Source organism: Oncorhynchus tshawytscha, linkage group LG28, assembly GCF_018296145.1.
Source record: "Oncorhynchus tshawytscha isolate Ot180627B linkage group LG28, Otsh_v2.0, whole genome shotgun sequence".
NCBI lineage: Eukaryota > Metazoa > Chordata > Actinopteri > Salmoniformes > Salmonidae > Oncorhynchus > Oncorhynchus tshawytscha.
Genome location: NC_056456.1, coordinates 31,504,768 through 31,516,199, shown reverse-complemented (window position 1 = coordinate 31,516,199; position 11,432 = coordinate 31,504,768). Strand labels below are relative to the sequence as shown.

Sequence of the window (11,432 nt, the reverse complement as noted above, 5' to 3'; positions counted from 1 at the left end):
TGGGCTACAATTTTGTGCCGTGCATAATTTTGTGTTGGTAAGTGGGCATTTGACAATGTTTCAACCCTTGTGGTAGACCAAGTAAATTTGTATTTGAGGAAACGTGTGTTATACCAAAGCTTTGGATTTAATGGCCTACAGTACCAGTCAAAAGTTTGGACACACCTACTCATTCAAGGGTTTTTCTTTATTTCTACATTGTAGGATAATAGTGAAGACATCAAAACTATAACAAATCAAAAAATATTTTATATATGCGATTCTTCAAGGCAGCCATCCTTTGCCTGGATGACAGCTTTGCACACTCTTGGCATTCTCTCAACCAGCTTCATGAGGTAGTCACCTGGAATGCATTTAAATGAACAGATTGTGCCTTGTTAAAAGTTAATTTGTGGGTTAGAGCCAATCAGTTAGGACTGGTATAAAGAAGATGGGCTTATTTGGTAAAAGACCAAGTCCATTTTATGGCAAGAACAGCTCAAATAAGCAAAGCGAAACGACCGTCCATCATTACTTTAAGACATGAAGATCAGTCGATCTGGAACATTTCAAGAACTTTGAAAGTTTTGTCAAGTGTAGTCGTAAAAACAATCAAGCGCTATGAAGAAACTGGCTCTCATGAGGACCGCAACAGGAAAGGGAGACCCAGAGTTACGTCTGCTGCAGAGGAAAATTCATTAGAGTTACCAGCCTCAGAAATTGCAGCCCAAATAAATGCTTCAGAGTTCAAGTAACAGACACATCTCAGCATTAACTGTTCAAAGGAGATTGCGTGAATCAGGCCTTCATGGTTGAACTGCTGCAAAGAAACCACTACTAAAGGACACCAATAAGAAGAAGAGACTTGCTTGGGCCAAGAAACACGAGCAATGGACATTAGACCGATGGAAATCTGTCCTTTGGTCTGATGAGTCCAAATATGAGATTTTTGGTTCCAACCGCCGTGTCTTTGTGAGACGCAGAGTAGGATGATCTCTGCAAGTGTGGTTCCCACTGTGAAGCATGGAGGAGGTGTCTGGCTTGTGCTTAGTGGGACTATCATTTGTTTTTCAACAGGACAATGACCCAACACACCTCCAGGCTGTGTAAGGGCTATTTGACCAAGAAGCAGAGTGAGGGAGTACTGCATCAGGTGACCTGGCCTCCACAATCACCTGACCTCAACCCAATTGAGATGGTTTGGGATGAGTTGGACTGCAGCGTGAAGGAAAAGCAGCCAACAAGTAGGGCTGGACGGAATACAGTATTTTACTATATACCGGTATTTATGCACGGACCAGTTTGGGATTTTACTTGACCTTCTATAACGGTATTTGAATGTTTGGTTTGTTAAATGTGATACCCCGTGTATAACGGGGTAAACAATTTTTATTGTTTACTGCGCTACTTGAGTCATCCCTCTCTGCTCTCTCTCGCTTTCCACACTGACCTAGTCCCGCCCCCTGTCACTCAAGGAGCGCATTTGTTGTTGTTTGACCACGAGACACTTTCATTCAGTCTGCATGGTCAATGCAGCACATGCAACAATGTTGATGACAACGATGTTGTTTCCACTTTGAAATTAATATAAATCCACAAGTGTTATATAATTACAATATTAGTTTGTGTTTCTTACATCTGCAAACAGCTAGTTTGTATTTTCTTTGCAAGTTAAGCTAAATCATTGTAACGACCCTGGATTTATAAGCGCATCGTGTTATACATCGTGTTAGCCACTAATGCTAATCGCTGAGTCAGAGCAAACGTAGCTAGCTAATACAGCCTGATACCAATAAGGGTGGAGGCAACATTATCTTCTAAATAAAAGAGGAATAGGCGAAGCATGAATATGTTGGCTATATGAATAAAGATTTAATGTAGCCAAAGATTATAGGGTCCCCTAGGAAACACTGAACATCACTTTGGTTCCTACCCTGTTACAATAACTCATCCATGGCATTTTCATTCATTGTCATGTCAGACAACACTATTCAAAGTGCCCACTATTATATTTATATTCTAACTATATAATTATAATAAACAATCTATTTCCATGATTCCAAAAGTTCACCCAAGTGTTTTGATCTAAATCACAATTGCAACATTTGGTTTAAAATAAGGCCTAGTATTTTCCCCCCATATCGTAGCAGTGTGGAAATGATCTCAAATGAGTGCAGGAAGTGCAGAAATTTATGGAAATGCAGGAAATTATTTTAGGTTGAAGTTGAATTGAATAGTATAAAACAATCCGACTAGAGAAAGACCCATTGAAATAATTTAGAATATACATTTCCATTCAAAAGTTTGGGGTCACCTAGAAATTTTCTAGTTTTTGAAAGAAAAGCAAGGCAGAGTTGCAAAGAAAAAGCCTTATCTCAGACTGGCCAATAAAAAGAAAAGCTTAAGATGGGCAAAAGAACACAGACACTGGACAGAGGAACTTTGCCTAGAAGCCAGCATCCCGGAGTTGCCTCTTCATTGTTGACGTTGAGACTGGTCTTTTGCGGGTACTATTTAAGGAAGCTGCCAGTTGAGGTCTCGTGAGGCGTCTGTTTCTCAAACTAGACACATTAATGTACTTGTCCTCTTGCTCAGTTGTGCACCGGGGCCTTCCACTCCTCTTTCTATTCTGGTTAGAGACAGTTTTCAGCTGTGCTAACATTTTCTAATGATCAATTAGCCTTTAAAAAATTATAAACTTATAATTATAAAATTAGCTAACACAACGTGCCATTGGATCACAGGAGTGATGGTTGCTGATAATGGGCCTCTGTACGCCTATGTAGTCATTCCATAAAAAATATGCTGTTTCCAGCTACAAGAGTAATTTACAACATTAACAATGTCTACACTGTATTTCTGATCAATTTGATGTTATTTTAATGGACGAAAATGTTTGCTTTTCTTTGACATTTGACATTTCTAAGTGACCCCAAACTTTTGAACGGTAGTGTATGTGTTGCCACCCTAGGGTCACGCACTACAAATGTAGAACTTTTATTAATCAATAACAGAAAAATACCATGATATGATATTTTGGCCATATCGCCCAGCCCTACCAATAAGTGCTCAGCATATGTGGGAACTCCTTCAAGACTGGAAAAGCATTCCAGATGACACTGGTTGAGAGAATGCCAAGAGTGTGCAAAGCTGTCAAAGGCAAAGGCTTGCTACTTTGAAAAATCTCACATATAAAATATAGTTAGATTTAACACATTTTGGTTACTATATGATTCCATATATGTTATTTCATAGTTTAATGTCTTCACTATTATTCTACAATGTAGAAAATAGCTCTTTTTTTTAAATAAAGAAAAACCCTTGAATGAGTAGGTGTGTCCAAACTTTTGACTGGTACTGTATATACACTACCATGCAAAAGATTGGGGTCACTTAGAAATGTCCTTGTTTTTCTCCATTAAAATAACATTTCTGTACTGCATGTCATACAGAAAAAGTTTAGGATAATGTTAATTCTAGTTATTATCAATCCGTTATCAGCACTAAAGTGAGAATGTTTGTTTGATTTCTGCAATTACAAAGCAAAGGCTTATCGACATCATGTTCTTCTGTTCCCTCTCAGACTCCAACTCCCCCCAGAGCTCCTCTCCCTGCTCCAGCTCTCCCAACTCCCCCGTCCCCCAGGCCCGTCCCAGCTCCCTCCACGTCCTGGGCCGCTACACCAAGGCAGGTCGCTGCAAGTCTACAAGCAGCATCCCCCTCCCCGCTGGCCTGTATCCCCCTCCACAGCCCCTCTCCCCCCAGTGCTCTCCGTCCTCCCTCCCCAGCCTTTCAAAGGGCCTCCACGGCTTCCACGGCAAGACCCTGTCCCCTCCCACCATCGCCCGCCATTCTGTGCGCCCCCGCAGCGCCGAGCCGCCCCGCTCGCCCCTCCTCAAGAGGGTGCAGTCGGCTGAGAAGCTCTCAGGGGTGTACCACGGCGACAAGAAGGCCTACGCCACCCGCCGACACACCATGGAGATGCCCCTGTCGGAGGGGGAGGGGCTAGAGGACCTGGAGGATACCACCACAGGGTTTGTCTGTGTGGGAGAACAACATGGCCGCCAGGGACTTTATCTGGGCGGTCAGAGAAGCCACAGGGAGTCGGCCAGCAGCGACCACCGCTCCAATGAAGTGGTGGTGATGAGGAAACTGGCCCTGTCTGAGAGGAGGGACTCCTTTAAGAAGCAGGAGGCGGTGCAGGAGGTGAGCTTTGACGACCCGGAGGAAAAGGAGGCCCAAAGCCCTGCGCTCCCCATCAGGCAGCCGCGTTTCAAGGCGTCGTGGATCAACTCGGCTCAGTCCGACTGGAGTCTGGAGGTGGCAGGGCGAGGAGCACAGGGTACAGCAGCGCAGAAATCCAAGCCAAAGGAGAAGGAGGGGTATTAGCCTAGCGTTGCTCCAATAAGGTGAAAGGTCTAGGTAGAGTCACACCCTAGACTAAGGTTACATACTCTCTGACCGGCTACTGTACCGTATATGAAGGGCTTGCATGTTTATCCGCGAGAGTATACTCAAGCCTGAGCCAATTGAGGCAACTGGAGGGAGAGTACAAAAAAAAGAAGACTTCACAGGGTGGAGTTACAGTATGCATCTTACCACACTCGAAACTGTTGAGCCAAAATTGGTTTAATCCCTCCCACCTTTGGTTTTAGGTTCACTGTAGCACCTGTAACATTTTTGTACTTTGTAAATACATCATTTTTTTATGAAATAACCTATTTATTACTTTTTATGTTCATTTTATTTGTTTCGGGCTAAATATAACTTCATTTATTGGCCCTTATTTGTGACAATGTCACAAATTTGATGCGCCCATTCTGTTATGTGAATGGATAGAGACACGAGGAATCGCCAAGTTAATGAACTAAATTAAGAACAAAGATTTGGATGTGGCTTATAGATGCAGACAGCTGATGAATAAAATGTTTTCTCCAAAATCTGTTAAACTGTTTAACATTCTATTAGTATTCCAAAAGTGTTTCATGACATGAAATATGGCTGCTGATTTTGTCTGATCAAAATAGGCCTTTCAAACATACGTTGAATGTTTATGTACTTAGTGTGTCCAAGCCCTTTAATTCAGTGCTGTCTTTAACACACTAGAACAATAATGTGGTAGTAATGATTCATGGTCACAGGGATAGTGAAATTAGTGCCCCAATGCGCCAAAGCATGGATTTCTCATAAGAGCCCTTCTAAATAAGAGGTACTGTACATAGGAAGCTTCAGGATTGAGCCCTGCTGCCAAGCCCTGTCAATCATTCCAGTGATGTCATCAAATGGATCAACTCCACCGATTTCTTCCATTGGTTTAAATCACAAAATGATTGATGGGACACAAAATAAAGGACGCTTCGTTCTGTCATTGCTACCTTTTTGATACTAGATTGTTTGTGATCCTGCAATACCATACTGACCTGCTTGTTGAAGCAAGCTACCCTACAATGTAATCTAGCGGTTGAGTGTATTTGCACAGGTTAGGCGTTTTCCCTTAACACTGTTCTCATCCTTTTTCAGAACTCTTGTTTTCCTTTTGCATTTTAAGAATTGTGCAGTGTATGTAGGATCTGGCTCCCTGTGCTGTTTGATGTCAGATGTGTACTGTATGTGAACTTTTTTCATCTTCACTGTTAAAGGGGGCAATCTGCAGTTGCTCCATCCATTTTTGGACTTAATTATATGTACCCATTGATTCTTGATGATTATAATTTATAAAAGCCTCATGAGCTTCGTTCAACAGTCGTTCCCCATCAGAACCCAAAATATAAACTTGTTTTTCTCCAGTGGTTGTAAACAAAGTAAATGTAAACAAACCCTGTAAAGCCTCAAAACATGGTTAAAACAATATATTTTTTTGATATCATGATTTTTAGTGGTTGCATTTCTCCAGCCCATTCCTCAGCTTTTTACAAAAACAGTGGCGGGGAGAAGAGTATGCTTTGTTTCAACTGCTGATTGGCTCTTTAAATTATTTTTTAAAAATGTACCCCTTTTTTCCTCCCCAATTTCGATCTTGTCTCACGGCCGGTTCTAACACAGCCTGGGATCAAACCCGGGTCTGTAGTGACACCTCAAGCACTGTGATGCAGTGCCTTAGACTGCTGCGTCACTCGGGAGGCCCCCTTTAAATGATTCTGAACAACTAATGACGGGGATCAGCAGGATTCCAACTGAAGGACAGAGAAATTAAACTGTGTTTTGTATATTTTGATATGGAAGCAGTCTTGTTGCGTTGCTGATACGCCTATGCTGTTTACGAACACCATAACTAACCTAAACGGAAGTTGGCAATCAAGAACAACAGACTTGATAGAATGGTGAGAGATTGAAGATGAGATGTAGGCAATGGTTTGGCTGACAACATTGTATACTGTCATTGTTTTCTTCTGCAACTATAGAATGAACAACCAAAATTCTTCCACTCGTGGTTATATCAGATAAACTGTTATATTAGGATGAACTGTCTTACTGTATGTCAGATGATGTTAGGAACACGTGTTTCACAGTTGGCCGGGGATATGGGAATATTGACCAAGTTAAAACACAAATAATAATTTGTTACCAACTAATACTTGAACAACTGGAACGAGACAGGATAACAGAAGGTCAGAAATCTAAAACGTGTCTACTTTTTAAAATTGATATACTTTATTAGTACTTGAAACAAATAAGTGTGATTTTTGTGAGGGTATAATAAAATAGGGCATTCAATTCAAAATGGATTTCCCAGATCTTGATGTTGTCAAAGTGTGGTCCCTTTATTGGAAATAATACTGTGTCCTCATGCTAGACATTTTTCACTGAACTGGATAACTAGTCGTTATATTAGTCCGATGTTGTTTTCATGGTCTTGCTTGCTAGAGAATTTATCTGATTCTTTGATTGCAAATATATGACCCATTCTGCACTTTTACACTGTTTAATGTAACGCAAGAAAAAAAGACACTGGTTCTGAATGCACCCAAATTAGTGTGTAGTTTTACATAGTTGAAATGTATTCATTTAGTGGTCTTTGATTCAACTTCAATAATACAACGGGGTGAAAGCCTGAGGTGCACGCAGAATATAACCAACTGATTACAACTACCTTCTCAGATTTGTTCCTGATGTATGATAAATGGGATATCTGTAATGGTCAATTGTAATCCATAAACATAATTAATGTTTGTTTTGTCTTACCTTGGTGGCCCTCAAACTTCATTGTATATTTCCCAAACTGGTTTCTGGTGAAAGTTGGTGTGAAATTCATTTTCTCTCAATTGTCTAACTGTTTGAAATAAATGAATGGCAGAAGAATAATATAAAGTGTACAGTTCTTTTTGGGACTTACATCTTACAACATTTTGGAGAAGCACATTCACAACACTAACAACTATAGAGGCTTCTTGTGATCAAATGCATATTTCTCTATTCAAAACATATATATATATATAGTCTGTAACAATAAGTCTTCAAATCTGAAGGCCAGGTACATTATGTTATATATCCTTTATTTAACTAGGCAAGTCAGTTAAGAACAAATTCTTATTTACAATAATGGCCTACCCTGGCCAAACCTTCCCCTAAACCGGACGACGCTGGGACAATTGTGCGCAGCCCCTATGAGACTCCTGACCATGGCCAGGTGTGATACAGCCCAGAAACAAACCAGGGCCTGTAGTGATTCCTCTAGCACTGAGATGCAGTGCCTTAGACCGCTGTGCCACTCGGGAGCAAAAAGACGTTTAACAAACCATACAGCTATGCACAAGGACTACTTTTAACAATTTACCCAAAACATTTTACAAAAACATTTACTGGAAGAACTGTGCAGATGTAAAGTTTGGCAACATAATTTAGGCAAAATCTCCCACTGTTTTTGTGTCCACGTTTGACCAAAATGGTTAAATATATGCTCCGATATAAGATTTGACGATTACAGAAAGAATGGGGTGTCAGCTATGACATGACACATTGACTTTGAAGGAGTCTATTTTGGTTATTGAACAACAGTAAGTGAAGTGGATCTATACCCAGTAAAGGAATTTCATCATGGGTCCCTGATCTGTATTGCACAGAAATGCATGGATATGAATGTCATTCTCTACATGGTGATGTATCTTAAATAGTTACACAAAGGTATAAATATGCAATATCCTAATTTGCATATTTTGGTATTATTCTAAACACGGACCATTATTTTAATGAAATCTGCCCTCAAACAAGACATTTGGTTGGTCCGGACCAAATCTGAACCAATCATAGACATCTATATTTCACAAGTTTGGACATCAAAGTACAGCACAGTAGAGCTCAGAAGAGTACAGTACAGTACAGTAGAGTAGGGTACAGTAGAGTATAGTATATTTCAAAACATTACAGTACAATACATTATACTGTACTTAACTCTAGTGTACTCTACTGTAGTGAACTATACTCTACTTTGCTTTACTGTACTGTCCAAACTTGTGGTCTGTGCCTACTACGATTTCCAATTGTAGCCAAATCAATAGCAGAAATTCTGTTACAGATTTGACTGACATTCCATTAACAATTTCGATTAAATCACTTTTTATTTATTTTTATTTATTTCACCTTTATTTAACCAGGTAGGCTAGTTGAGAACAAGTTCTCATTTACAACTGCGACCTGGCCAGGATAAAGCATAGCAGTGTGAGCAGACAACACAGAGTTACACATGGAATAAACAATTAACAAGTCAATAACACAGTAGAAAACAAAGGGGGAGTCTATATACAATGTGTGCAAAAGGCATGAGGAGGTAGACGAATAGTTACAATTTTGCAGATTAACACTGGAGTGATAAATGATCAGATGGTCATGTACAGGTAGAGATATTGGTGTGCAAAAGAGCAGAAAAGTAAATAAATAAAAACAGTATGGGGATGAGGTAGGTGAAAATGGGTGGGCTATTTACCAATAGACTATGTACAGCTGCAGCGATCGGTTAGCTGCTCAGATAGCTGATGTTTGAAGTTGGTGAGGGAGATAAAAGTCTCCAACTTCAGCGATTTTGCAATTCGTTCCAGTCACAGGCAGCAGAGTACTGGAACGAAAGGTGGCCAAATGAGGTGTTGGCTTTAGGGATGATCAGTGAGATACACCTGCTGGAGCGCGTGCTACGGATGGGTGTTGCCATCGTGACCAGTGAACTGAGATAAGGCGGAGCTTTACCTAGCATGGACTTGTAGATGACCTGGAGCCAGTGGGTCTGGCGACGAATATGTAGCGAGGGCCAGCCGACTAGAGCATACAAGTCGCAGTGGTGGGTGGTATAAGGTGCTTTAGTGACAAAACGGATGGCACTGTGATATACTGCATCCAGTTTGCTGAGTAGAGTGTTGGAAGCCATTTTGTAGATGACATCGCCGAAGTCGAGGATTGGTAGGATAGTCAGTTTTACTAGGGTAAGCTTGGCGGCGTGAGTGAAGGAGGCTTTGTTGCGGAATAGAAAGCCGACTCTTGATTTGATTTTTGATTGGAGATGTTTGATATGAGTCTGGAAGGAGAGTTTGCAGTCTAGCCAGACACCTAGGTACTTATAGATGTCCACATATTCAAGGTCGGAACCATCCAGGGTGGTGATGCTAGTCGGGCATGCGGGTGCAGGCAGCGATCGGTTGAAAAGCATGCATTTGGTTTTACTAGCGTTTAAGAGCAGTTGGAGGCCACGGAAGGAGTGTTGTATGGCATTGAAGCTTGTTTGGAGGTTAGATAGCACAGTGTCCAATGACGGGCCGAAAGTATATAGAATGGTGTCGTCTGCGTAGAGGTGGATCAGGGAATCGCCCGCAGCAAGAGCAACATCATTGATATACACAGAGAAAAGAGTCGGCCCGAGAATTGAACCCTGTGGTACCCCCATAGAGACTGCCAGAGGACCGGACAGCATGCCCTCCGATATGACACACTGAACTCTGTCTGCAAAGTAATTGGTGAACCAGGCAAGGCAGTCATCCGAAAAACCGAGGCTACTGAGTCTGCCGATGAGAATATGGTGATTGACAGAGTCGAAAGCCTTGGCAAGGTCGATGAAGACGGCTGCACAGTACTGTCTTTTATCGATGGCGGTTATGATATCGTTTAGTACCTTGAGTGTGGCTGAGGTGCACCCGTGACCGGCTCGGAAGCCAGATTGCACAGCGGAGAAGGTACGGTGGGATTCGAGATGGTCAGTGACCTGTTTGTTGACTTGGCTTTCGAAGACCTTAGATAGACAGGGCAGGATGGATATAGGTCTGTAACAGTTTGGGTCCAGGGTGTCTCCCCCTTTGAAGAGGGGGATGACTGCGGCAGCTTTCCAATCCTTGGGGATCTCAGACGATATGAAAGAGAGGTTGAACAGGCTGGTAATAGGGGTTGCGACAATGGCGGCGGATAGTTTCAGAAATAAGGGGTCCAGATTGTCAAGCCCAGCTGATTTGTACGGGTCCAGGTTTTGCAGCTCTTTCAGAACATCTGCTATCTGGATTTGGGTAAAGGAGAACTTGGAGAGGCTTGGGCGAGGAGCTGCCGGGGGAGGAGCTGTTGGCCGAGGTTGGAGTAGCCAGGCGGAAGGCATGGCCAGCCGTTGAGAAATGCTTATTGAAGTTTTCGATAATCATGGATTTATCGGTGGTGACCGTGTTACCTAGCCTCAGTGCAGTGGGCAGCTGGGAGGAGGTGCTCTTGTTCTCCATGGACTTCACAGTGTCCCAGAACTTTTTGGAGTTGGAGCTACAGGATGCAAACTTCTGCCTGAAGAAGCTGGCCTTAGCTTTCCTGACTGACTGCGTGTATTGGTTCCGGACTTCCCTGAACAGTTGCATATCACGGGGACTATTCGATGCTATTGCAGTCCGCCACAGGATGTTTTTGTGCTGGTCGAGGGCAGTCAGGTCTGGGGTGAACCAAGGACTGTATCGGTTCTTAGTTCTGCATTTTTTGAACGGAGCATGCTTATCTAAAATGGTGAGGAAGTTACTTTTAAAGAATGACCAGGCATCCTCAACTGACGGGATGAGGTCAATGTCCTTCCAGGATACCCGGGCCAGGTCGATTAGAAAGGCCTGCTCACAGAACTTAATAATTAATAAACAGAATAGATATCAGTAAAAACACCAACTACTTGTTATCCTACTCATTATCCTCCCTCCTCATGAGGGATGGAAATTAGAAATATATGTTTTCTAAGAACTCTTTTCCAACTGACCAAAAATCTAAGCCTTCTCTTATTCTTATTTTTTTTTAATGAAAAATAGTTGATAAATGGATATATGCCTTAATTTAAAAAAGAAAAGGACTTTTAGCTTTCATTTGACACCCAATTTGACATGATCCTATAAACTTCACAGGTTGGTGCTCATGGGTCCTTTACATGGAAATGGCCATATGCTTCCTGTCCTGCAATGATTCGTGCTTTTCCGACTGGGTTCGTTTTTTCCCGTGCTGTTCATATTAGTTCCCACGCA

The 11,432-nt window shown here is 41.9% G+C and overlaps 1 protein-coding gene across 2 annotated transcripts in view; it reads left to right on the top strand.

The window, feature by feature from the left end:
- LOC112244659 (microtubule-associated serine/threonine-protein kinase 3-like) overlaps positions 1–7,281 on the top strand; it is a 58,667-nt gene extending 51,386 nt beyond the window's left edge. For both annotated transcript variants that reach the window (XM_042307900.1, XM_042307898.1), the window contains one exon: positions 3,563–7,281. In XM_042307900.1, coding sequence (XP_042163834.1) covers positions 3,563–4,368 — 806 coding nt within the window. In that variant the 3' untranslated portion in view covers positions 4,369–7,281. The remainder of the gene's footprint in view (positions 1–3,562) is intronic.
- The last annotated feature ends 4,151 nt before the right edge of the window (positions 7,282–11,432 follow it).